The following is a 27,056-nucleotide window of genomic DNA, read 5'->3' on the forward strand; positions in this document are numbered from 1 at the left end:
TCTGAATGTTTCAACCATATTTTTTAAGTCCAAAAAGGGAAGATCTTTCTTGTCCCCAAAAGATATGCTGAAAATAAAATAGTGAAATGGTCTGAATGAATCCTTGACAAAATTGAAATAGAATAAGTATATGACATAAGCCAACAAAGGGGTATAAAAAAAGATCCAATGTAACCTTAATAGGATCAGTAACAACTTGTCTATTTGACCAAGTTTAAAAACCTGCCTAAAGATCCAAATCCAATAGAGTTTGATCCTAAAATTCAATCCATAGGATCAAAATGAGTATCCAAAGGTATTTGAGAACCTTGCATCTTCTCATCTTCTTTAAGAATATTATTGACATCTCTAATTACATCCATCTAAAATTAGTGTAAGAAGATTTGAAATCTTATAGCTTGGTCTAATATCTTCTTGTAGAAAACTTATTGTTAGGATTATGAATGTTCAAGATGGTCCAAGAATAGCCATCGTGCAACTAGTAGAAATATTAGCAACATGATTAGAATCATCAAGGAGAGAAGTTCCCTTGATGATTCTATAATTCCAGAATGTATAAATCCCAAATCAAGAACCACTAGTGTTATAGCCATGGGCATCACAATCATTGAAGAAGGAGTTCTTAAGTATATTGGCAGTGGGCCAATGTCCCTCATGGGGATTCACGACATGGTTTAAAAGCCTCATGTGAATTCTGTAAGTCTAGTAATTGCATTGGGCATTGATAGGTTGATCTTTTGGTGCAACGCCAACCACACTTATAACAAGTGGTATGAGATCTTGGTCACAAGTTCAAATTACACAGGCCACGGTGAGTAATGTTGGGAGGGGGACTGTTGGTAGTAGGTCAGCGTCCCTCATGGGGATTTACTACATGGTTTAACAACCTCCTGTGAATTCTATAAGTCTATTGGTTGTATTGGGCATTGACAGGTCGATCTTTTGGTGCAACGACAACCACACTTGTAACAAAAACTTTCTTGTTTGTCACTTTAGATGTTATTTTATTGGATTAGTTGATATCAAGTTTATGATAATTAATAAAACTTGACAAGAGATCATGCTTATAAGAGTGATTTAACCCTTTTATATTCCAAGATATGAATTTTATATTTCCATAAATTATACTTTCTGTGCAATTGGATAAAATTTAATAGGATCTATGAAATTAATATGAATGATTGAAATAAATTTGAAAAGTGAATTATACTTTTGTTCTCTCAAGTACTAAATAGTTCTTGACAAATATTTATACAACACCTCCTCCTTTGAAATGATATTGTGAAGATGAGAAAGAAGAATATTTTCCTGGACTGCAATTTACCATTATACCCATTAGTTTTAATGGATATTTATATTACCATTAACTCCTTATTAGTGGAATCTTTATCCCTAAAGATATGACCAAAGGAGGAATTATTCCATTTTTTTACATTAGATTTTTTAAAGTTGAGATTATTAATAATTCTATACAGTTGATCCATCAATACTTATGCTCCATAATTCCTTAATTCTACTCCTTAGATCTGAATGTTTCAATGACATTTTTTTATTCCAAAAAGGGAAGCTCTTTCTTGTCCCTGAAAGATCTGTTAAAAATAAAATAGTGAAATGGTCTAAATGAATTCTTGACAAAATTGAAATAGAATAGATGTATGACATGAGCCAACAAAGGGGTATAAAAATAGATCCAACGTAACCTAAATAAGATCAGTAACAATTTGTCCATTTGACCAAGTTAAAAAACCTTCCTGAAGATCCAAATCCAATAGAGTTCGATCCTAAAATTCAATCCATAGGATCAATATTACTATCCAAAGGGATTTGAGAATCTACCATCTTCTCATCTTATTTAAGAAGATTATTGACATCTCTAATTACCATCCATCTAAAATTAGTATAAGAAGACTTGAACTCCTATAGCTTGGTCCGATCTCTTCTTTTAGAAAACTTATTGTTAGGATCATGAAGGTTCAAGATGATCCCAGAATATCCATCATGCAACTAGTAGAAATATTAGCAACATGATTAGAATCATCAAGGAGAGAAGTTCCCTTGATGATTCTATAATTCCAGAAGGTATAATTCCCAACTCAAGTACCACTAGTGTTATAGCCATGGGCCCTACAATCTTTGAAGAAGGACTTCTTAAGTCTTTCTTGCTTGTCACTTTAGATGTTATTTTATTGGATTTCTTGATATCAAGTTAATGAACTTTAATAAAACTTGACAAGAGATCATTCTTATGAGAGTTATTTAACCCTTTTATATTCCAAGATATGACTTTAATATTTGCATAAATTATACTTTCTATGCAATTGGATAAAATTTAATAGGATCTATGATTAATATGAATGATTGAAATAAATTTGAAAAGTGAGATCCAAGGCATTATTATTTATTTAAGAACCCCTAAATATATCTATGGGATATCATAAATATGCTTAACTAGTGTCTTTTGTTCTTTCCTAGGACCCATATACATTATTCATTTAAAAAGGTAGAATCATATCCTCAAAAGGATAAGGGTAATGCAAAATTTTCAATGTAGAACATGTATTTGTTAATTTGGCTTGATATTAAAATTTATGAATAAGATATCTAGTTGTGTATAATATGCATTTTCACTCATATATTCTAATATTATTAGATTATTATTTATATTACAAATAGAAGGTTAAAATTGGAATCTATGTTTCAGTATATAATTTATATTATTTCAATGCATATTATATGATTTGTTTTACCTTCAGCATTATTAGACCCTTAACAAAGATCAACCTAATATGATAGTTTATAGTAGATAAGAATTAGCGTTCTGAATTTCCAATATCATTAGAGTATTATGTGACATAATTACATCTTGGAGGTTATAGCATCCCTTCAATGATATATTACGTTTTTATATTGTTTTTTTTGTATTCAATGATAATTATATTCAAATTATGTTCATATGATTGATTGTATTTGTAGTCATACACATAATATTCTAAGAAAAAAAAGTGAGTAAGAAAATTTAGCATATGAACACGTCACGTTACTCAAAATTTTTTCCATGAAAAGTACATTCTGCACTATTTTATTATAAGATACTTACAAAATAAATTACTTCTAATGAATTAATGGTTATAAAATCTTAACATTCATCATTTCTTTTAAGGCTAAGCAATAAAATATACTAAATTCATTTGTTATTTTATAATATTTTTTGAAGAATTATTTATATTAGTTAAGTGACTTTTAATATCCTTATCTTATTTTAAGAAAATACTAGTCTTATTTTTAAAATATTTCAGCCCACCCTTAAAAAGTCACTTAACAAATGTATCTTTAGCGAGTTTTTTTTATATGTAAAATTTATTTTATTTGTAGAGAAGAGTGAAGATACATGTTAATAATAAAATATCAAAATCATTTTGAATATATATATATATATATATATATATATATAATAGCTAAAAATTACATATTATCTTCAAATATCTCTTCTTCATTCTAATATTAGTAACTGACTACTTACAAAATATCACAACAAACCAAACCCATATTGTGAAATATAAAATATTATAGATTCATATGAAATACAATATAAAAATAAGGTAACAATATGCAACAATTGAAGCCAATTGAGTGAAGAGTATAGATGTATATGTAGAGCTAAGATGTAGATGTAGACCAATCCTCAATATTAGCTTTTGGACCACTAGTGCTCTCAAGAAGAGGTGATATATCAATGGGCAAATGAAAAGCTCTAGGAATACCAAGAAATGCATCTACTATATTTTCTAATCTATCAACTATCTCTATCATATTTGGGCGTTGTTGTGGTAGCTCCCTTGTACAAACCAATCCTACTTGTATACATTGAGTAAGGCATGCCAATACCATTGATATATTTATCTCATTAACATCTTGAAGTAGGTAGTTGTCAACAACTTCTATTATTTTATTTGGGAAGTCCATACTAGCCCATTTTGGTAGATTGATACCTTCTTTAAACATATCATTTGTAGGTCTCTTCCTTGTCAACAACTCTAAAATTAAAATTCCATAGCTATATACATCTCCTTTTGTTGAAACATTTCCACCCATTGAATACTCTACAATACAATACAATAATTAGTTATTCTCATGTCATTTGAAATATCCATACAAAAAATAAAAATAACTTAATGATAAATTTGATATTGTAATGTGCAAAATTTATACCTGGTGCAATGTACCCAATGGATCCCTTAAGTGCACTTGAAGAAGTCAATGAATCTGATGAACTCCCAAATAGGATCTTGGTAATGCCAAAGTCTGCTATATATGGAGTAAAGTCATCATCTAATAGTACATTGTTCGGTTTTAGGTCACAATGAATGACTTGGACAAAACAATGATGATGTAGATATGCCATTCCTTGTGCTATCTCCTTTGCTATTTTTAATCGATTAGACAAAGTTAATGTGCATTCATCTCCTCCTTGGGGATATAGCCATTTCTCCAAACTTCCATTTGACATGAATGGAAGAACCAATGCTTTGAAATCAAGGTTGGAACAAATTGAAGTGATTTTGATAACATTGCGGTGCCTAACTCTTTTTAACACATTACATTCTCTCTCAAAACCTTTGATAGAATTTTCATCTAGCATATTGAGAGCTTTAACAGCAATATCTGTACCATCCTTGAGTGTCCCTTTATAAACAGAACCAAAACTACCATCCCCTACCAAATTGGTATGGCTAAACCCATTAGTTGCTTCTACAAGTTCTTCATATGAAATTCTTTTAAGCCCAATATTTATGTCAGGGACATTTTTATTACTATGCCTCATATAGTAAATTACTAATATAAAAGATATGATGAAGATTGTAGTGCCAATTACAGCTGGTACTATCACCTTTTTGGACATTAAGAATTGCTCATGTTTGGGATTTGAGCATGGCTGCAATTTAATCCACTTACCACAAAGACCAATATTTCCTAAAATTGCTGACTTGTCAATTGTTGTAAAAACTCCTCCCTCTGGAACCTCTCCTGTTAAGCTATTTGAAGAGAGATTGATATGTTGAAGCATTTTCATTTCTTTAAAACCTACTGGGATTGTACCTGACAAATTGTTGCATGACATATCAATGTCTTGAAGATTTTTTAGATTTGTGAGTGATACTGGTATCGGGCCATTAAATGAATTTCTTGAAAGATTCAAATATTGCAAGTTTTTGCAACTTGACAATGCACCTGAAATTTCCCCTGAAAAGTTGTTAAGAGACACATCTATAGCTTGGACCATTGCCATTTTACTTATTACTGAAATAGAACCTTGTAATAAATTATTTGAAATATTCAAATAAAATTGCAAATTTGTAAGGCTTGCCCAATCATCAGGAATATTTCCTTCTAGTTTATTCTGAGCCAAATCCACCTTCTCCAAAGTTATGCATCTCCCTAAACCAGCAGGAATTTTCCCTGACAATTGATTTTTATCAATGAGTAAATCTCTTAATTGTGAAAGACCACCCAAACTTTCTGGAATTTTCCCTGAAATCATGTTTTCACTAAGTGACAGCAACCCAAGTTGTTTTGCATGGCCCAAACTTTCTGGAATTCTTCCATCTAAATTATTTTCCTCCAATAGCAATCTTTCTAGGTTTAGAAGCAAACCAAGTGTTGATGGAATCGAACCATTGAAATGATTATTAGATAAAGTTAATACTTGCATCTTTGTGAGGTTACCAATTCCACTTGGTATATTTCCCTCAATTCTATTATTAGAAAAATCTAAGTAGGAGAGTTCGCTTGATAGCTTGCTAATAGAAGAGGGCAAAATGCCAGTGAGATAATTATGAGAGAAGCTTAGAAATTGTAGAGATGAACAATTAGACAAGGCAGTTAGAATAGATAAATCACTACTTCCACTAACAAGATTATTTCCCCCTAAATTAAGCCACTGAAGTTGGAGCAAGTTGCCAAATTCTAGTGGCACCAAGCCACTAAGTTGGTTAAGCTCTAATTCAAGCACTTGAAGCTGAGTGCAATTAGAGAGGGACGTTGGGATTTCTCCAATGAATTGGTTTCCCCATAAGAGCAAAACTTGCAACTCTGGTAGGTTACCAAATTGCCAAGGAATGTGGCCAGTTAAGTAATTACCATATAATGATAATTTTTGGAGAAGAGAGCAATTGAAAAGAGTGTTGGGAATCACTCCTGTGAAGCTGTTTTCAAGATCAAGCCTTCTAAGTTGACTAAGCATACCCAATTCCATAGGAATATGACCATATAGTCTATTTCCTCCCAACTCCAAGTCAGTTAAGGAGGATAGATTTCCAAGAGAGGATGGAATTGTGCCTGTCAGTTGGTTCCGCTCTAATGCAATAATTTCTAATTGTGAAAGAAGGCCAAGCTCAAAGGGAATTTCGCCACTCAAATTGTTATAAGAGAGGAGGAGCTTGTTCAATGAACGACAATCAGCTAGAGTGGATGGGATGGGGCCTTCCAATTCATTTCTAGACAATCGAAGTATTCTAAGGCGAGAAAGCCTTCCCAACTCAGGCGGAATATGGCCATGAAAGTGGTTATTCCAAAGAGAGAGTACTTTAAGAAAAGAAAGATTTCCAATGAAAGGAGAGATGGGGCCCACTAAAGACATACCTGTAAGATTGAAGGAAACCACGCGTTGGTGACGAGAAGAGCAGGCTATACCAGTCCAATTGCAAAATGAATGGTTGGGAGACCAGTCAAGCAAATAATTCTGAGGGTCCAAAATGAGGGAACGCTTAAATGTGAGAAGAGCGTCTTCATCAGACTGATAAGAATGAGCAGAATATGAGACCTGAATAGAGAGGAAGAACAACAGGAAAACAAGCATCTTCATGTCTTAGCTTCAACTGAGGAGGAAAATGGTGTGGGTTGAACTTTGCTAGTTTCACATATTTATAGTCTGCACAAATTACTTGGATGGATACCATCCACTGATCGTCAAACATCATCTTAGTGAGTGGAAGAGTAGGTGCTGAACAGATAGCTGAACATGACCGAGCCGCCTGGAATATTAATTTGATAGTTTCTCTGCTTCCAAATTTGAACAATTCAATGCTATACGTTTTTTATATTGAAGTCATTGAAATGAACACGAAACTGAGCTATCCAAGTGCCGAAAGAGTATTTGGGAATTGAATGGGTTCATTGACTTTTGCAAAAGCACTCAGGTGACTCGTTGGATACATTGAAGCAAGCATAAATTTGCATATTAAAATATAAATTCATTAGTTTATTTCTATTATATTTTATTTATGTTTCAAATTGTTTGAGATTTACTAGTTATCATTGTATTGTAGAATATGAAATGGTGGAAATATTTTACTACAAGGAGATGCATATGGTTATAGAATTTATTTATAGATTTGTTGATTTGGAGAATTTTGGGAGATGATATGTTTGTAGAAAACATCAATTTATCAAAATGGATAATTATGGATTTTTGAAATACACTAATAGAAATGGTGGACATCAACCTGTTTAGAGCTGGTCAGGAACTAGATATATAAATGATATTGTTATGTTTATCTTAATTCATATAAGTCAGATTAATGCACTTTTTGAAATACACTAATAGAAACAGTGGACAACAACCTATTTAGAGCTGACAAAGAACTAGATATATAAATGATATTGTTATATTTATCTTAATTCATATAATTCAGATTCATTCATACAAGCTTTGTGTACTTTGCATCCTAGCATTCATGTCATCAAACTGAGCCAAATTCACAAATTTGCAAGGTTAGATTGGTGCCCACTACTTTGGTTTTTTAAATATGTGAGAATCATTGATCTTGAATCTACAAATTTCTGACCATTGGATATGAATCTAGTTGTAAAGTGGAGTTGATCGTAGACCCTACTAACAAAGTACATGTGTCATATTTTTGTGATTCCACTATGAAAATCTGGACAACCCACACATGGCCCATAAGTTTGGTAGGGTTGTTGGATTGAATCAATTATAAATCTAGATTGCTCAAAACATTCATTCATTTATAAATTCAACAATATAGTGGGCTCCGCCAACATATGTCTTCCTTCTATGATTTTGGAGTGTTGACTAGATTTCGATTCATTTGTTTTTGGTTCTTTTCAAAGGTCATTTTGTCCATTTTTTAATCTTTGTTGAGGTTTCTAAGGTCTTCAAATTTGATTTCAAAATTTTTTCAAAAGAAATCCCCTTAGAGGGTAACTTTACTATCTCCCAAATTATATAGGATATTGAGCTAATTCATTCACCATTCACTTTATTGTTTAATTTCACTCCTTGGGGCTAGTATTTATGTTCATACATGCATGTATAGGTTAACTTACTAAAAATAAGTTAGCTAAGTAATTTTGGCCTTTTGAAACCTCTGATCATCCTACACCTTGTAAGTGTCACCATGGGCTCAATGACAACTTAAGAAATAAAAAAAATATGAGTAAAATCTAAATTTTACGGGTGATGCAAAATTGTCCTTACACCATCAAATGCTCTTGCATCACAAATGAAAGAAATATATAATCATAGAGTTCACTCTTTTATGTAAATGTAGCTTCATGTGCTTCACTTTTCTTGAATCTCAACTATTGATAGCCAGATTATAAGTTTGTCTTAGAGAAAATAGCCACACCCTTCACCTATTCATAAGCATCATTTATTCTAGGTAGAGAATCCATTTTTTTTGTTACTTTGTTGAAGATTTAATGTTGAATGTAATATTGAAGGGTTTTACTGACGGCCTTACAATTTTTAAGGATTTTCATGTTTGTTAGGGTTAAAAATTGTTAAATTTTTCTTAAACCCTAAGCCCTTATGCTTGAAAGCTTTCTTTGCATTCTATTTTGCTATTGACTAGTTATACCTTGTACTTGATCACTTAAGTTACAACTTAAGTCTATCTTCTTGTCCAAATAATCTACCCCATTCTATAATGTATTAAATTTTAATTGACCAATGTATTTTCCCTAAGTCTTAGAATTTTTAACTCAAGTGATTAATTTTTCGTGTTGTAATAAAATCCCCTTAGATGTTTTGGGCCCCACCAAGTATTTTCTTCTCACTCCTTGTGAGTTTTGAAGGGGCTCAAAGCCTTATTTTTTGAGCATTGTGAAATGGAAAAATAGCCCTATGTGGCTATGTTCTAAGGATTCTATATTATGGTCTTATCATCCTACATTTCCACTAGAGCTAAGTTGTCAAATAGAAAAGATGTTAAAAATTGTAAGAGGGCTTTGCAAGTGTTTATGGCATGACCACTTTGAACACTAATACCTTAGTTAATCTTTGAAAGGTCAAATTGATCTCATTTTTTTATCATCTACATCATGTTTAGATTAATGGTACTCATGCTCCCACAATCCATACAGAGTAACTATTCAAAATGTAGAAAAAGTAAAGATTGGGATACATTAGAAACCAACTTATTTAATTTTACATCTTTTTTTCTTTCTTTAAACAATTTCCCAATTAGATTTTTCTTCTAGATTTGTAGACCCAGGAGAAGGGGAAGATGAAACCCCTTTAGAAGACCCACCTAAGGGCACATCATAGAATGAATTAGGTGGGAATAAAATAAGACCATGAGTAAGAGTAGTGTCACAATAAACATCAACTAAGGTAAGAGGAAATAACAATTGGACACGCAATTGACAATGAGCCTACTACAAAAAATATCACCAACACTTCACAAGAGTGTAGGTAACCTATATTGGTGAAGTTATCAATGGCTTCTAAAATTACCGAAACCATTCAGAATGTACCTCGTAAAGAGAAGAGTTCATATCAATCTGAGGAATTCTACCTTCAATTAGACTAGTTGTAAACGCAGTGAGGAGCCTCAATAGGATCTTGTCAATTTAGTTTTAGAATACTCTCTACCCTGCTCAACCCCAATGGAAAGTCAGTTAAATGAAGGTTTGGAAGGACTGAACAACTTTAAGGAGTATAGGAAGATGAGGATCTAGACGTTGAAGGGAAAAATAAGGAATGATATGTCTAGCAAAGGATTATTGTAGAGATGAAAGACCTTAGTGCAAGAGTGGAGAACTTAGAAACATCTCAGAATTGTCTTCGATGTGAAAGAAATAGGGATTGCATAAGGAAGTTGGAGGGAAGTATACAAGACCTAATAAGGATAAACTAGTACCTAATGCAAGATTGTGTTATGTAGGTTTTGACCATCTCCAAGAAGATCGAGGGGAAGAAGAAATGAAATGACCCTATTACAAAGGATGGTTGATAGTGAAAGACACATATGAACACTATCCTTCTCCTATGAGAGGAATAATTAAAAGATATTCTAGATAGTCATGGCTACCTTGTTTAGTCCCCCTATAGTTTTTGATGTAGTTCTTAGTTCTAGGTGCTTTGCTACTAGTTTTTCTATGACTCTTGTTCTCTGTATTGTTACATTTTTCTACTATGTTACTTTGGCTAAAACTCCTAGTTGTAGGGGCTTTCTTTCTAAGCCCATCATTTTTTATTGGATGTTTTAATTGTTCAATTGTATGTATTGGGGTCCTTCCCCACTTAACTTAATAAATAACAATAGTAGGACAATCAATAACAAGGTTTCCTAACATCACAGACTAAAAAAAATTAATTTCTATTAAGTTCTATGTATCTTATTTGCGATATTCCATTTATTAGAAATAATTTTAAAAGATAATGTAAAGCATTAATATAATCATTATTAAGTAATATCTCAATTCAAATATTCATATAACATTAATAATTATCTTTGAGCTGAGAGGCTTTCTACAATGACAACAAAAGTATTGGTTAACATTTCATTTTTTGAGTAAATTTGACATGCATATAAATGCTTAAAGAATTCAGGTGGCAATTATGTTTTCACCAAAAGCTGATCTATGTAAATTAAATTTGACGTTTATTTGCATGTCCACCATTAATTTATTATTACCCTAGGTTGCGTATGATGGATCTTCCAATGGATGACAACCTTTAAGTAGATAAGTAGATACATGAAGAAAATGTGGGATTGTATTAGAAGTTGTATCCAAATCATGAAAACCTTAACTCAAATTAATTCAAATTACAAGTTTAAATAGGTTTCTCTCTAGCCAAATATACAAAATATATAAATTTTAAAGTATTAAATTGGTGAGTATTAAAGTGGAACTACAAAGAACTGATAGGGAAAGCATTTCTAATAAAAAAATGTGCACTTTTTATTAATTAAACCAAATAGTTGTAAAACAAATTGGGTTAAGATTAGGGTTAAGGTTAGGATTCTATTACATTTCTAAAATTATTTAGTTTGATTTATAATTATATTTATTCCTTTCAAAAAATTTTAAAAATAATTTGTATGAAGATTATGTATAAAATATTTTTTGAAAATATCAAAATAATGCAATTGACAAAATATAATTTCTCTATAATAATTCATCAATTAAGGGAAAGAGAGAATGAGGGTCATGGTTAAAATTAAAATGAGAGATATGTTTAGGGTAGGGTTAGGGTTAAATTATGGTTAGGGTTAGAATAGGGTTAGGGTTAAAAATTCATTAGGGTTAGAATCAAAATTAGATTAGGGTTTGAAGAAAGTTAGGATTGTGGTTACAATGTAATTAGGGTTAGAATTAGAATTAGAGACAAGATTAGAATTAGGTTGCAATTAAGGTTTTAACGTAGAATTTTAAGATTATAAGAAAAATAAGGTTAGTGTTGAATTATAATTAAAATTCAATTAGGGTTAGTCTGTATTTCTCCCTTACTTGTTTGTGAGGTCAATGCAATACAGATTAATATCAACATCAATATCAAGATGAAGATGGCTTGCTTCTATTATTATTAGCTGCTGAAACTTCAAGTCTGAACAATTCAATTTGAGTACTCAACATTTCTTAGAATGAAGTAATTGAAATGAATTTAATAGATGGTTTGTTTTATATCCATTACTTATTCGAGCATAACACAAAACTGAGCTATCCCAGTACCCACAAAGTAAACATTTGCATCCCAAATTTCCGCCCATTTTGCACAAGTCCTTTTCAAATCCTTGCAAGTTGAATGCTCTATATTTTACATTTTCTCTTGAAGGCATTATCTTGACTAGCGCAGAGTTTGTTTAAAACAAGAGACTTTTGTGCATGGCTCCGTAGACTTTGGCTTTAGAAAACTTGTATTTGGGAATTCAATGGGTTCACCGACTTTTATAGATGCACCAAGAAGAGAAGAGATGATGGAAAATTTGGTAGAGAAAAAGGTCAATCAAAGGCAAGGTTTTGTTCACATAAGAGATGACAACGATGACGATGACAAAAATAACAACAACAACAACAACAACAACAACAACAATAACAACAACAACAAAAAAAAACAAAAAAAAAACTTATATAGCCATTTCCTTAGCCTTACAGATTGACTTCATAACAAATTAAATAGAGGAGAGTTGAAATGTTATATTGGACATAAATGTACTAGAAATAATTAGTGTATATTAAAGGTAAGAAGAGTAGGAATAACTAATAGCATAGGGTGATAAAGAGATAGATGGGAAATTAGCAGATACAAAAGCTACTAATTTTCTTTATGATTTCTATTTATAGTGCAATGTAGACTCTAAAGGAAGCAAGTTTCTTAAATAAAGAGAGTAATAGTGTTCATAGACTTAGGAAGTACTCATAACTTCATTAGAAAAGAGCTTGTTTGTCATATAAATTTTTTTATATATCAATCTCTAGAATTTTAGAGCTTCTAATTGTAGATAGTAGTATTATCATTTGTTTTGGAAATTCCATAGCATTAAACTATACATTAGTGATTTTACTATTAATTGTTGAATGCTTTCTCTTCATGGGTGTAATAAACACTATTTTGTAAATAGGCTTTATACTACATCAGAGACAATTGGGATATATTTCTAGGACCTATTCATTTACCTTAAGTCAAAAGAAATAATAGTATAATTTTAAAGGTTTTGTGTAAAATTTTATAAATGATATGTTTTTACCAAATATTAAAAAATTACCTAACAAGGTAGGGAAATGGATTTGTGGATTTATTATTTTAATTAGAAGCATATCACTCATGGGATTCTTAACCACCAAATATAAAAATAATTATAGATAAGTATTAACTAGTTTTCAAAATATATTGTTATATTAAAGATAGTGCACAAAATTGCGTTTGCAATATGAGGAGCATCTATCCCAAGGTTAACACTATATGATCACCAAGTATAATAGACCAAAATAATGACTACCTAGGTATCATACTAGAAGACATAAAAATAGGTAATTAGTGGATCATCAACTATTACCATGACCCAATCACATTATTACTACATTCTTCATGATCACACTCAAATGTGCAAAGATGAGGCACAATCTCTATATCACATATTATATCCCACTTGGTCTTGTGTTTCCTCATTTCCTTGCTCTTAGCTTCAACATCTTTCTTGGTGATCTACTCTTTTTCTAGATACATGTTTGGTAACTCCAGGTCCTCCTCATTTAAATTGTGTTTTCCATGAGGAAAGAAATGGGCAGACTAAATATCTATCTATACACTAACATAAATATTTCTTTAGATCTCGTCATCATAGAAGAAACTTGCAACATGATAGTTAAGAAGGCGAGTTCACATTCAAATTCAATAAGGAGACTCCTTTTGGAGTGAAAAAACTCCTTTTCTATAAAATAGGACTTCACTAGTAAAAACAAACCAAAACCTATTCAGAACAACATCAAATTTCTCAACATAGCTAGCAAGAATTTCTGTCTTAGAGAATCCCTCATTATCATTTCAAAAAAAAAGGTAGGCCTAACATTAAAGACTCTAAATAAATAGAGAAATTGTATCTAATTTATGAAATGGTGGAAATATTTTAGTACAAGGAGATGCATATAGTTATAATATTATTTTAAAATAAAAAGAGGGGTAAAAATTTATTCCATCAAAGAAAGAGATACAAAGTGATAAGGGCAACATGCCCAACAAAGGAAAAGTTACACAACTTTGTCCACATCCACCAAAGTATCATGTAAATGAGATATTTTAGAGGATAATTGTTCCTTATCCACTATATTCCAGCCCTGCCCATGATCAGAAGTCCATTTGGCCAAACAATCACCAACTCCATACACTAATAGAAATATTGGACAACAACCTAGATCTAGAATTGGGAAAGAACTAGATACATAAATGTGTAGTATCCTAAATTGTGCCTAGTGCATAATTTATGACACTTATGCATGGCGCCCGGTGCATTAATGATGAACTCATGATCAAAATCCCATCATTTTGGCATCATGAGTCTCGAAGACAAAGTGCCTCCATTTGTCCTAAAACCCTATTTGTGCCTATCTTTAGTAAGACAGAAGTGTGTCGCACAGACGTATGTGCGCTACGCCAACGTCTCGATAAGTTCATGTAATCTTGCGTGTCACATCTAATTGGGCAGCTTTTAATACGTGTCTCTCAGCTCGCTTTCAGCTGTAAGGGTTCTTTGTGCCTCTTTCTAGGTTTAAAATCCTTTCTTTTCTCATTTTGAAGGGTTCCCTTCTGGGTTCTTATCTCATCTCTCTCTCTCGATGTCACTCTTGGCTCTTATATTGATGTCTTAATGCTCTCTTTAACACCTTACCAACCTTATCTATCTATCTCTATCCATAGAAACCTGTAACAATCTTGCAACAAGCACACATCTCGAGCTTCATCATGCTTCCATCTTAAAAAGGGGGGTTTGGTTGCATGCCATGTCTTCTCTTTATCATATTTCTATTATTTTATCATTGCATGGAATATTTCCATCACATCTATGAATGTATCTATCATCTAGGTGCATTTAACTTACCAATTTATCATTTAATTTACTTTCAATAGGGGTTTGCTTCCATTAAGCACAATATAGTTTCTATTTGCATATTTTTTTTGGTAACTAGAGGTATCCTGACGTCTCATCCCAGTGACCAACCCTACCTTACCTTGGGCTTATGGAAGCCAAGTTGGGGTCAGAGGAGGGGCGAGATGAGGTGAGACTAATCGTTTAGAGGCAGATGAGTCCACCCGTAGTCCCCAACTGCCGGGTTAACCTGGCAGGGAATCGAACCCAAGACCAATGGGGAGAAAACCCATGGCCCAAGCCAATTCACTTACCATGCGGGACTAGTTTCTAATTGCATATTTACCAATTATCTTTTATTCCAATCGATCTATCTAGTTGTCTCTGGTGGTGGAAACACCTAAATGGGAGTTTGAATGAGCCAGGCCCCTATACAACCCCAACATTCTCCTCTATCTCCATGTATACAGGTGATGAAAAGGTTCCGTGCAGTTAAGAGAAGTTTCTATTAGCTCTCGGGATGACTTCGTGTCTTCTGGTCATACAAATGACAGTGCATCACACTGGCATCCACACACTGCACTGGATTCCAAATCCTGAGATCTTCTCGATAGTTTGGTATAATCTACTTTAGATTCTGCATCATTATATTAATTTGAATTTTTGTATTTCATTACTTCTGCATTTTAATCATTCAATTATTTCTCTTTTAGCATAATCATTTGTTTTGTTATCCCCTACCTCACCCAAGCACCAATTTAAGTGACGTAGCAGTGAATCGATTTGCTCTCTAGAATTCATCATCCTAGAGGTAGTGAATCCCTTCCTCTTTATTTTGGTGAACCCGATGTTAACACCTAATGTTGGATCTTTTTCTCCTAGAGTTTGATGCTTTTGATAAAGAAATCTCTAAAGTTGCTTTTGATAAAGAAATATCTAAATTTGACTTTGATATGTTGGATGGAGTTTTAGATGATTTCTTAGAAGTACCTCTTCTCGAAAGAGATGTAAAAGAAGAGGCATCGTCCACAACATCCCCATTCGAAGGCAAAAAAATCTGTGAGTGTTATTGTAGTCTTCGCAGCTCCTCAGAGGGCTAAGAGACTTTACATTCATGTAACTGCAACAATTCCTTCTCCAAAGAAACTTAAAACCACTAATGGAAAACCTTTTAAAGGAGAAACTTCTGACTTATATACTAGGTTTACGCAATCCAAACAATCATCTTACAATACCATTACTCATACATATAACATTCAGAGGAATAAAAAACTCTTGATTAGCCACATGTTTCTTTACCACCTTCTCAACCTAGTCTTCCTAAAGCACCTTCATTGGAAGATAAGCAACCCGGTGATTATGATCTTATCGAGCAACTCAAAGTTACTCTCGCTAAGATCTCACTATCAGATTTTATTTAGATTGCTTTGGTGTATCAAGGTGTGCTACATGAAGCCTTGCAAAAGTTCTCGTTCCCTTTTTCTATGAGACCAGCGGATGTGAATGTATTGATTGATCATATTTGTGCAGATTCACCGAATATTACTTTCTATTTCGATGAACTCCCGCCTCTAGAAGTGATTAATTGGGTGGATCCTTTAATGATAATTATTCATATGAGTGGTGTTGTAATTAGATGAACACTTTTTGATACAGGCTCTGCACTTAATGTTTGTGGCCTAGATTTGTTACCAAAAATAAAGGTGGACCCAAACTCTTTGGCAGCCTCTTCTTTGTTTATCCAAGGATTTGATAGCATGATAAAAATGTTGTAGGCACCATTATATTGTCTTTGAAGATTGGGCCTATTATTATCCCAACCCTTGTACATGTGATGCCATATCCTTTGTCTTACAACCTCCTTTTGGGTACACCATGGCTTCATGCCTTGGGAGCTATATCATCTACACTTCATGGATCTGTAAAGTTTAAAGGTAACAACCAAGTTGTCACACTCAAGGCTGAACCTGAGGATATGCGCCCATGTCAAATAGCAGTAGTGGGTCAAGCCTCGATTGTGTCTTCTTTTCAAAATTATTTATCTTCTTCAGTGATGATTTCTACCTCTTTTTTGTTCCCTAAAAAGTAAGAGCAAGAGAAGGAGGAAGTCCCTAGAGAGAAAGATGTCGTGAATGAAAAATCACCTAAGGAGCAGAATTCTCTAAAAGCAGATTCCTTGAACACAGATTTCCCTGAGGTACAAGCCTTGGATTCTACTCCTACTAGGATTTCTCCAACTAAATTACCCTCTTGACCAAAGACAAATTCATTCTTGGGTGATGATTGGGGTTCCTTAGATTTCATAGACTCTCATGTTGGCGAATATAAGATTGGCCCCGTCCATTTGAAATTTCCTAAAATTTCATTCACTTCAGCTACAAAAGACAATTATGCATGCATAAAGCCAAGTGATGCATATCATGTTGATCATCTTTTCTACACAAAACCTTCTTCATTTAAGGAATCACATGATATTTATGATCCTAGATATAAGCTCATATCACAACTTGGCTATGACAGGAAAGGTTGTGGACCTAATGAACAAGGTATTTGAATTCTATTTGAAGCCGAACCTCATCACCACAATACTGGATTAGGATATCACCATATAGGTTGAAGGAAGAAACCATGGTTAATTGTTAACATGACTTCAGTTGACCCTCTTCCTGTTAATCTTGTTCATCTAGAACACATTGATAGAACTGCACCACCTAATGAAATTCCCTTGGACCTCTTTCCTTCAGAAGAATCCTTGAAGGAATTTCTACGAGCATATACCCACATCTCATCCAGAAGACCGTAGTATGCTCCTTAATGGAGAAACTAATGATGTCATCATGAGTGATAAAACTCTCGACAAAACCATCAAAGTCAGGAAATATTTATCTTCTGAGGAGTTTAAGGAATATTCAAATCTTCTACATCAACTCCCTAACATCTTTGCTTGGTATTATGAATAAATGCCAGGCATTGATGAGTCAATTGTCATAAATAATATTATGCTTAGTCCTAATGCTAAGTTGATGAAATAAAATATTCATAAGATAAATCCTAAGGTGGCCTTATTAGTCAAGACAAAGATAGAAAAGATTTTAAAAGATGGTTTTATTTGTCCTATCAATTATTCGCCTTGGATCCCAAACATTATTCCTATTAGAAAACCTGATGGTTGAATCCACATCTGTATTGATTTTTGGGACTTGAATAAAGCTTCCCTCAAGGATTAATTTCCACTCTCGAACATTGATATGATTGTAGATTCCACGGTGGGTTATACTTTTCTCTCTTTCATGGACGGTTTCTTCAGATACAACCGAATTCGTATTAAACAAGAAGATCAATATAAAACTTCCTTCACGACTCCTTGGGGAAGCTTTTACCATGTTGTCATGCCATTTGGGTTGAAAAATGCAGGAGCAAACTATCAACGAGCTATGACCTTGATATTCCATGATTTCATCCATAAGATCTTGGAAGATTATATCGTTGATATCTTGGTAAAATCTATCACTCTTCAAATGTATATTAAAAATATTTGTCTAGTCTTTGAATGGCTTCGATTATATAAGATGAGAATGAACCCCCTCAAACGTGTCTTTGGTGTGGATGCAAGGAAACTTTTGAGATTCATCGTATCTCGTGGAGGAATCAAAATAGATACTAATAAAATCGATGCAATGGAAAACATGCCTCCACCTAGAAACATCTCTTAGCTTCATAGTTTGCAAGGGAAGATTCAGGCCATCTGTATATTCATGGCACAATTGGCTGATTGTACCCTTCCTTTCATGCAACTATTGAAGAAGCATGTTCATTTCAAATGGGATGAATTATGCCAAGAATCTTTCAATTCTATTAAGAATTACTTGGATAATCCTTATATTCTAATGCTGGATATGTCTGATAGAACCTTCTTTTTATACATCTTTGCCTCATCTCATTCTCTAGCAGCCTTGTTATTAAATTAACCGCACTTTTACATAGTATGTAACTCAATATTCTACTATGGAAAAGTAATGTCTATCTCTTTTCTTTGCAACACAAAAGTTAAGGCATTACATCCATTATGCAGAAACACAAGTTATGGCTAAGAATGATATCATTAAGCATCTCTTTACAAAGTATGATCTTTCAAGAAGGTTCGCTAAATGGGTCATGTTTCTTTTTGAGTTTGACTTGAATTTCATAACTCAGAAATGAATCAAAGGGCAGGTCATCACTGATCAATTGGCTGACGCCCCATCTGAAAAGTCTTCTCCTACCTTAGATCTTTTTCTTGATGAAGATGTGTTAGTCACTGATCATGAATCTGTATGGGACATGCATTTTGATGAATCGAGATGTCCAACTGGTATAGAAGTAGGTGTGGTCTTGATCTCACTTGAAGGAAAACCAGTCGTTCTCTCATTCCATTTAGAATTTCATTGCACTAACAATGTCAGTGAGTACGAAGCCTTAATTGTTGGGTTATGTGTCATGATTTCTATTGGTGTGAAAAAATCTGTAATCATGGGGACTATGAGATTATCGTAAATCAAGTTATAGGCACTTATCATGTTAAGTAGCTGAAGTTATCTCAGTATATGGATTTAGACATATCCATACTGAAATATTTCATTAATTATACAATTGATAGTATTCCATGGAGAGAAATCAGTATGCGGATGCAATGGCAAGTGTTGCTTCCCTTGTAGGCCTAGACTTTAGTTAGGATGAGTATCAATTTTTGGTACAAGTCCTTCACTCTCCGACTGTGACTGATCAAACCCAATTTGATAGTTTCATGTGTGCTCATATTGATTTAGGAGAATAGTTTACACACATCTACAATTACCTAAAAACAAGAAGCTTTCCTAATGATTCCAACAAGAGCTTGAATGTGTGAATTTGAAAGCCAATCAGTAGCTATATCCTTTTATCTAATATTCTTTATCGAAGATTGTATAATGGTCTTTTTTTACATTGTTTGATGAAAGGTGAGATACCCCTTGCCCTCCAAGAGGCCCATTTGGGATCTAGGGGTGGACACTTTGGGGGAAAATATTTGATCCACAAGCTGATTCACATGGGTATTATTAGCAAACAATGGAACGAGATTCATTTGCCTTTGTCGAGAAATGTCCCCAATGTCAATAGCATGGTAACTTGATTTGCCCCACACAAGAGCTCTAAAATCAAGCTTCTCCATGGCATTTTCAGACATGGGGATTGGATATCATTGGCAAGATATCTCCCCCTTCATCTAAGGGCCATGTATTTATCATGACTACTATAAATTATTTCATAAAGTGGGTCAAAGTTATTCCACCGAGATCCTCCACTGTTGACATGATTTTTGGCTTCGTCATGAGTAACATCATTTCCCGTTCTAGCTTACCCACTACCCTTGTTTCTGATAATGGTATGCCATTTAAAAACAAAGAGGTTAAGTAGTTCCTTGAGAAGTTTCACATCCAACATCATTTTTCTATACCTTATTACCCTTAATATAACAGTTAAGTAGAAGCATCTAACAAGAGTATTGAATAGATCCTACGTAAGATCATTACCAAACATGGTAAAGATTGGTATATTCAACTGGTATATGCATTATGGGCTTATCGCATGAGTGTTCGTATGGCTATGGGGAAAACACCTTACAACCTCATGTATAACACTGATGCTATCATGCCCCTTGAGTTGGATATTCCATCCTTGTGTGTGTCCCTAAAAGGGGTTATTGATGATGATTCTTATTGTACTCTTCATCTCAATCATCTTGAGTTGTTGGATGAGCATCATCTGAAGGCCCTCCAACACCTCCAAGATTATCAAAAACTTACACACCTTAAACTTATTATCTCAAAAACTTACACACCTTAAACTTATTCTCCGATATGATAATTAAACATTAAAGCATAAATCAACAACACATCATAAACACACATCACACCAAGATTTTTGATGTGAAAATCTTGGTCAAGGGAAAAACCATGATGCAAACACACCCATAATAAGATTATAGTCTATTATAATTATAGAAGTATTACAATGGGGAATGCACATGCATTCAAGCACACTGCCTAGAGCTCACTACTCAAAAAAAGAAGAGCTACAACCCAGGGAAGGCGAGCTACCTTATAAATAGATTCAAATCACATTCGGAAGTAATGAATTGGAAAATAGCATCTGCTTAATGCCTAGTTATACTTATAGAATAACAAATTTCATCCTCTTCTACACTCTTCTCCTCTGCTTCTGAAAGATCAATACATTATTCGCTCACTCTCCATCCACAACCACACTCAAATACAAATATATTACATTTATTGATACATGACATCAACCTTGGAAAGATCAAAAAGGTCAGCTCAACACACATAAAATAATTACAATGATATAGTTGTTGATCAAATACAAATTATGACATGTGGACCAAAACAATGTTGGCTAAGACATAGCATGGACCTAAATCATCACCTTGAATATGCTATAACTCCAAGAATTACACCTTGAACATCTGTAACATGCTACATGTATCATGTCGGTCAAAAACATGAAGAGCACTAATGCATAGGAGAAAATAATAAATTACGAGCTCAATAATCAATGTAGCCTATCAACACAAAAGGCACACGATCTAGAAACATCCACAAACATCATGAATTACCATAGAAACATCTACATTAACACATATTACTAGAATCACATTATCATTATACCGAACCTCAAGGACGCTACCTGCAATGACTGTCAACCTTGAAAAATAACTTGCGGAGCTCCAAACCATGAACCACTTGAATTGAGGATACACATCAACATTCCAAGCACTCCTCCAAATCTATAGATCAAGATATTACAATGCAGAGAAATGCAGATCAAAATACTAAACACTCTATCATCACTAAACAACTAAAAAACCAGTCACAATACAAATACCCATAACTCAAATAATCTTCATGCAAACCTTTGAAACCTAAACTAAATCAACTATACACAACCCTCTACAAACCCTGTAATCCACAAACTCTAATCATTACCATACACAAAAAACTAACTTGCTGAGCTTGACTGCATCATAGACAAATAAATATGTTGACATCAATGACAACACATCTCTCAAGCATATATTTATAGCATAATACCAACAATATCCCCTTTGGCATTGATGGAAACATATGATGTAAAAAATAATTAATGACAAAGAAATCTCTCTCCCAAATCTCTTATGAAACTTTCTCTCCCTTAAGGTTTTTCGCATGTTTCTAGATCGTGTGCCTTTTGTGTTGATAGGCTACATTGATTGATCAGGAGGGGTAATCACCCCAAGCTTTGCTTTGAGATACTCATGTTAGAAAGTTCAAATAACTAGAAGACAACTGAGAGTGGGGTGGGGGCTAAATCAGTTATCATAGATTACAGGAACCATTACCAATTTAAAATTTAATACCGGAATCCAAAAAATTAATATCGGAATAGAAGATAAATCAATTAAGCATAAACAATAATCACAAAATAAAAGCCATCCACATAACACCAAGATTTGTACGTGGAAAACCGGGTAAAGGGAAAAACCACGATGGAAAGCCTACCCACAGTTAGATAATACTTCTTTAGTAAGTATGTGAATTACAATTGAGGGGTGTGCACTTACAGAAAGGCCAAAAACCTAGAGCACACTACTCATCACAAAAGGAGCCTCATTGACTACATAGAAATCCAGACTACAATCCGAAGAAGTGTTGAACTTCAAAAGATAGCATCTCCTATGTCTGAGTATAGTTCCAATTAAGCTCAATACCAAAGGACTAAATCCTCTTACATAAACCGAATTTGATCTCCAATGATCGACCAACTCCTCTGCCTGAATGATATTACATTATTTGCACATTACATTCTTTGACGATGACCCCTAACATTAACCATGATGATCTGCAATGAGGTCTTACATCTATATATACAAACCCTTGACCATAAACAATTAGGTCAGCCACTAGACAATAGACCAATTACATAATTACAAACCATGTCGGCCTTAGACCAAACAAATAATATCAACACATAAGATATCCCAAAAATACATTAATAGGTCATATCCACACATTACATTAAAGTCAGTCCATAACGTAGATCAATCAAGACCAAGTATAGGTCCATACACTTCAGAAATGATCTCCATCTGCCAACTCTCGAACATGATCACCAACAACATCCTGAAACTCCATCAGAAGTTGCACCAACATGACTTATGCAATTCGTCAAAGATCTCCATCAAAAGCTCGATTGGTGAAACCCTTGCTAGAACTAGAAACCAATATTCTAATCATGAAGGATAGCATCTGATCTCCAGACCAATACCAACTGACCAAATATGAGTATAAGTATCATAAACAAGCTGATTCCATCACTAGACTATATCGAAGCCTACCAGACCATGCCAGATCCAAGTTAACTAGAAACCACCTAACCCACCGAGACCAGAAGGGTGCCTGGTAAAGCATCCAAACACCTAGTGTTGGCATCAATGACAAAACATGAATGCAACACAATCAATTCCCCCAAATGGCCAAAAATCTCCCCCTTTGGCATTGATGGAAACACTAGATGTGAAAAATATCTAAGTATTAAGAAATGCCAAACAAGTCTCCCCCTATGGAAAACAACCAACAACCTCCCACGTATAGCTTTGAATTTTTATTTATCAATATCTCTCCGCCTTTCTTTTTATTTTTCATATCAATATCACTCCTCCTTTGACATCAATGCCAAAAATCTGACATAAATATCAAAGCAAAAACATAAGCCTCTGAATCACAAAGCTGACTACTCCCGCTGAGCAGTAGCATCCCACATCAGTGCCGAAATGAATAGTATCTTTGATAATGCATATCGAACTGATTTGAAACTGCATCAATCAAGTCTCTACCAGAGGGGCAGAAACTCCCAATCTGTCTCTCAGGCACGCAAATGATTCCTTAGACAAAGTTTTACTGAAAATATCTGCAATATTCTCTTTAGTGTTCACATAAACCAGTTTAGTGTTATACTTGATAGATATGTATTTTTTTAAGAATGAAATAGGTTTGATTCTTTGATATATCAATAGCAGCAGAGTTATCGCAGTGAATAACTATAGTGCATCATAATCCACCTTTATATCCTTCAACATTTGCTTCATCCATAAAACTTGTGTATACCTAGTAGCAGTAGCAACATACTCATCTTCAACAGTAGATAAAGAAGTACATGACTACTTCTTGCTGATCCATGAAACCAACTTTTTTCCAAGAAAGAATGCTCCACGGGAAGTACTTTTCTAGTCATCAACATCTCCAGCCCAATCAACATCTGTATATGCACATAGAGTAAATTTATCATCCTTAGGGTACCACAAACCATATTTTGATGTACCTTGCAAGTATCTAAAAATAATTTTCACCACCATTTCATGATTTTCTCTAGGATCACTCTGAAATATTGAAACAATACAAACAACATTCATAATGTCAAACCTAGTCTAAGTCAAATAAAGCAGACCTCCAATCATAGATTTGTATCTTGTACAATTTACAGGTGTAGAAACATCTTTTCTTATCAATTTCTCTCTTGTAACCATAGGAGTACTTACCAGGTTTAGAATCTCCCATACCAAATTTATTCAATAATCCCTTAGCATATTTTGTTTGACAGATGAAAATACCTTTGTCAATCTTAATAATCTGCAAACCTAAGAAAAAATTCATCTCACCAATCATAGACATCTCAAATTCTTTCTCCATATTCTTAGAAAATCCTATACATAACGCATCTTCACCTCCAAAATTAATGTCAATAATAAATACTTCAGTGATCAGTATATCATCATTAGTGATTTTATAATATAAATTACTATCAGCACTTCCCTTAGTAAAACCAAGCTTCAAATGATATTTATCCAACCTTGCATACCAAGATCTAGGTGCTTGTTTCAATCCATATAAAGTTTTCCTTAGCCTACAAACTATATGTGTATCATCTGATAGTGAAAAACCATCAAGTTTCTCAATATAAACTTCCTCATCAAGATCCCCATTCAAAAATGCACATTTAACATCCATCTGATAAACCTTGTAGTTTTTATAAGCAGCATAGGCAAGAAATAATCTTACAGCTTCAATCCTAGCTACAAGTACAAAAGTTTCTCCATAATCAATTCCTTCCTTCTGATAATATCCTTTACAAACCAATCTAGCCTTATTCCTTATAACTTGACCATCCTCATTCAGTTTATTCCTAAAAACCCATTTAGTTCCAATAAGATTTTTATTTTTAGGCCAAGGAACCAAGGTCCATGTGTTATTTTTCTCAATCTTATCTAATTCTTGTTCCATAGCTTTCAATTAATTTTCATCTTTACATGCCTTAATTATTGATACTGGTTCAACCTGTGAAAATAAGCATACCTCATTAGTTGCCAGTCTTCTTCTTGTCATCTCTCCATTTCTCTTATCCCCAATGATTTGATCTTCAGGATGATTCAATCTCACATTCCTAGGAGTCTTCTGACTTTTTGTTCCTCTTCCCCATTCTTAAGTTACTGTATAATTCTCTAATGTTATCGGAGTAAAAGGTTCAACTCTCTATTCTAGTAAAGGTGCTACCGGTTCAGATATAATCATTTCCACTATCGGTTCCTTCTCATAAACTCTGATTTGACTTCTGCTCAGCTCATCTACTTTGACATTAGCACTCTCCACAATTCTCTGCAATCACTTGTTATAACATGTATATGCTTTTCTTTCATTAGAATAACCAATAAATATGCTCACATCTAGGATCAAATTTCCCAATAATATCATCTTGATATAACATTTACTACCAAAATTTTTAAAATACTTAACTGTAGGTGTATTGCCAAACTATAATTCATAAGGTGTCTTACCATTTTCTCCTTTGACATGTACTCTGTTGAATGTATAAAACATTGTGCTCACTACTTCTCTCCAGTAGACATGAGGTAGACTAGCCTTCATCATCATTGTTCTAGTAGCATCCAAGATAGTTTTATTCTCCCTTTCCACAACTCCATTATTCTGAGGTGTCCAGAGAGCAAAAAATTGTCTTCTTATACAATGATTGTCACAAAAGTTATTAAACTCATCGGATGTGAATTCTCTACCATGATCTGATCTTAAACATTTAATCTTCAATCATGTCTCAGTTTCAACTTTAGCCTTTTATGATTTTGAACTTTTCAAATGCTTCAAATTTTTCTCTCAAAAACATAACCCACATCATTCTAGAATAATAATCAATGATTAGCATGAAATATTTATGACCTTGACAAATTTTAATTCTAGGACAACCACACAAATCAGTATGAATAAGATCAAGATCATCATTTGATTTATCTTGTATACTTTTAAAAGAGGTTTTGACTTGTTTACCCATCTGACATTCTTTACATACCAAATTATAGGGCTTCATAATCTTAGGTATATCCCTAACTACCTTAGTTGAACTAATCTTCCCAATGCAATCAAAATTCACATGAAACAATCTTTTATGCCATAGCCAACTCTCATCAATCTGTATAATCAAACATGTCTTCTCACTAGAGTTCAAATGAAATATATTACCTTTTGTTTGTGTATTGGTTGAAATCTCCAAGCCAGATCTGCTAATGATTTTGCATTTTCCATCCTTGAACTGTAATTGGAATCCCTTATCTACCAATTGTCCTACACTCAAAAGATTATGCCTCAAACCTTCAACATAATAAACATTGTCAGTATTATTCTTACCATCTAATGATATAGTTCATTTTCCTTTGATCATACATGCTTTATCATCTCCAAATCTAACTAGACCACCATCAAATTCTTGCAAAGATAGAAACTTCCCTTTATATCCAGTCATATGATGTGAACAACAACTGTCAATTACCCATTCATCATTGTCTTTAATTTTTGCAGTAAGTGCCTTTTCTTCAGGTACATTCTCTTCCAGTGCCAGATGATCTTCCTTGATCACCATGAATACCCATTCCTTCCCATTTCTGAATCCACTAGCAGAGTCTTTTGTCGGTTCATCATCAGAATTAGTAATGGCTTCCTCATCCACTATGTAGCATGATTTGTCTCCATTTTTATTGTATTTATACTTGTTTTGATATCCAGGGTTAGGCTTAAATGATCTTCTAATGCTTTCTTTAAATCTTGAATTTCTTTCAGGACATCTAGATGCAAAATGACCAATCTTATTACA

The 27,056-nt window shown here is 33.5% G+C and overlaps 1 protein-coding gene across 1 annotated transcript; it reads right to left on the minus strand.

Moving 5' to 3' along the window:
• Positions 1–3,609: 3,609 nt before the first annotated feature.
• LOC131061931 (probable LRR receptor-like serine/threonine-protein kinase At3g47570) lies at positions 3,610–6,880 on the minus strand. The gene is made up of 2 exons (XM_057995770.2): positions 4,210–6,880; positions 3,610–4,100 (listed from the first exon to the last, which is right to left on the minus strand). The coding sequence occupies exons 1-2, from the start codon at positions 6,860–6,862 to the stop codon at positions 3,658–3,660; spliced, it is 3,096 nt and encodes a 1,031-aa protein (XP_057851753.2). The 5' UTR covers positions 6,863–6,880; the 3' UTR covers positions 3,610–3,657.
• Between the last annotated feature and the right edge of the window lie 20,176 nt (positions 6,881–27,056).

Source organism: Cryptomeria japonica, chromosome 4, assembly GCF_030272615.1.
Source record: "Cryptomeria japonica chromosome 4, Sugi_1.0, whole genome shotgun sequence".
Classification (NCBI taxonomy): Eukaryota; Viridiplantae; Streptophyta; class Pinopsida; order Cupressales; family Cupressaceae; genus Cryptomeria; species Cryptomeria japonica.

Bases quoted from the DNA above. Each gene is read 5' to 3' on its own strand.
- LOC131061931 (XM_057995770.2), bottom strand. From the start codon at position 6,862: ATGAAGATGCTTGTTTTCCTGTTGTTCTTCCTCTCTATTCAGGTCTCA. The intron at 4,101-4,209 runs GTATAAATTTTG...ATTGTATTGTAG, and splicing joins CATTGGGTACATTGCACCAG to AGTATTCAATGGGTGGAAAT.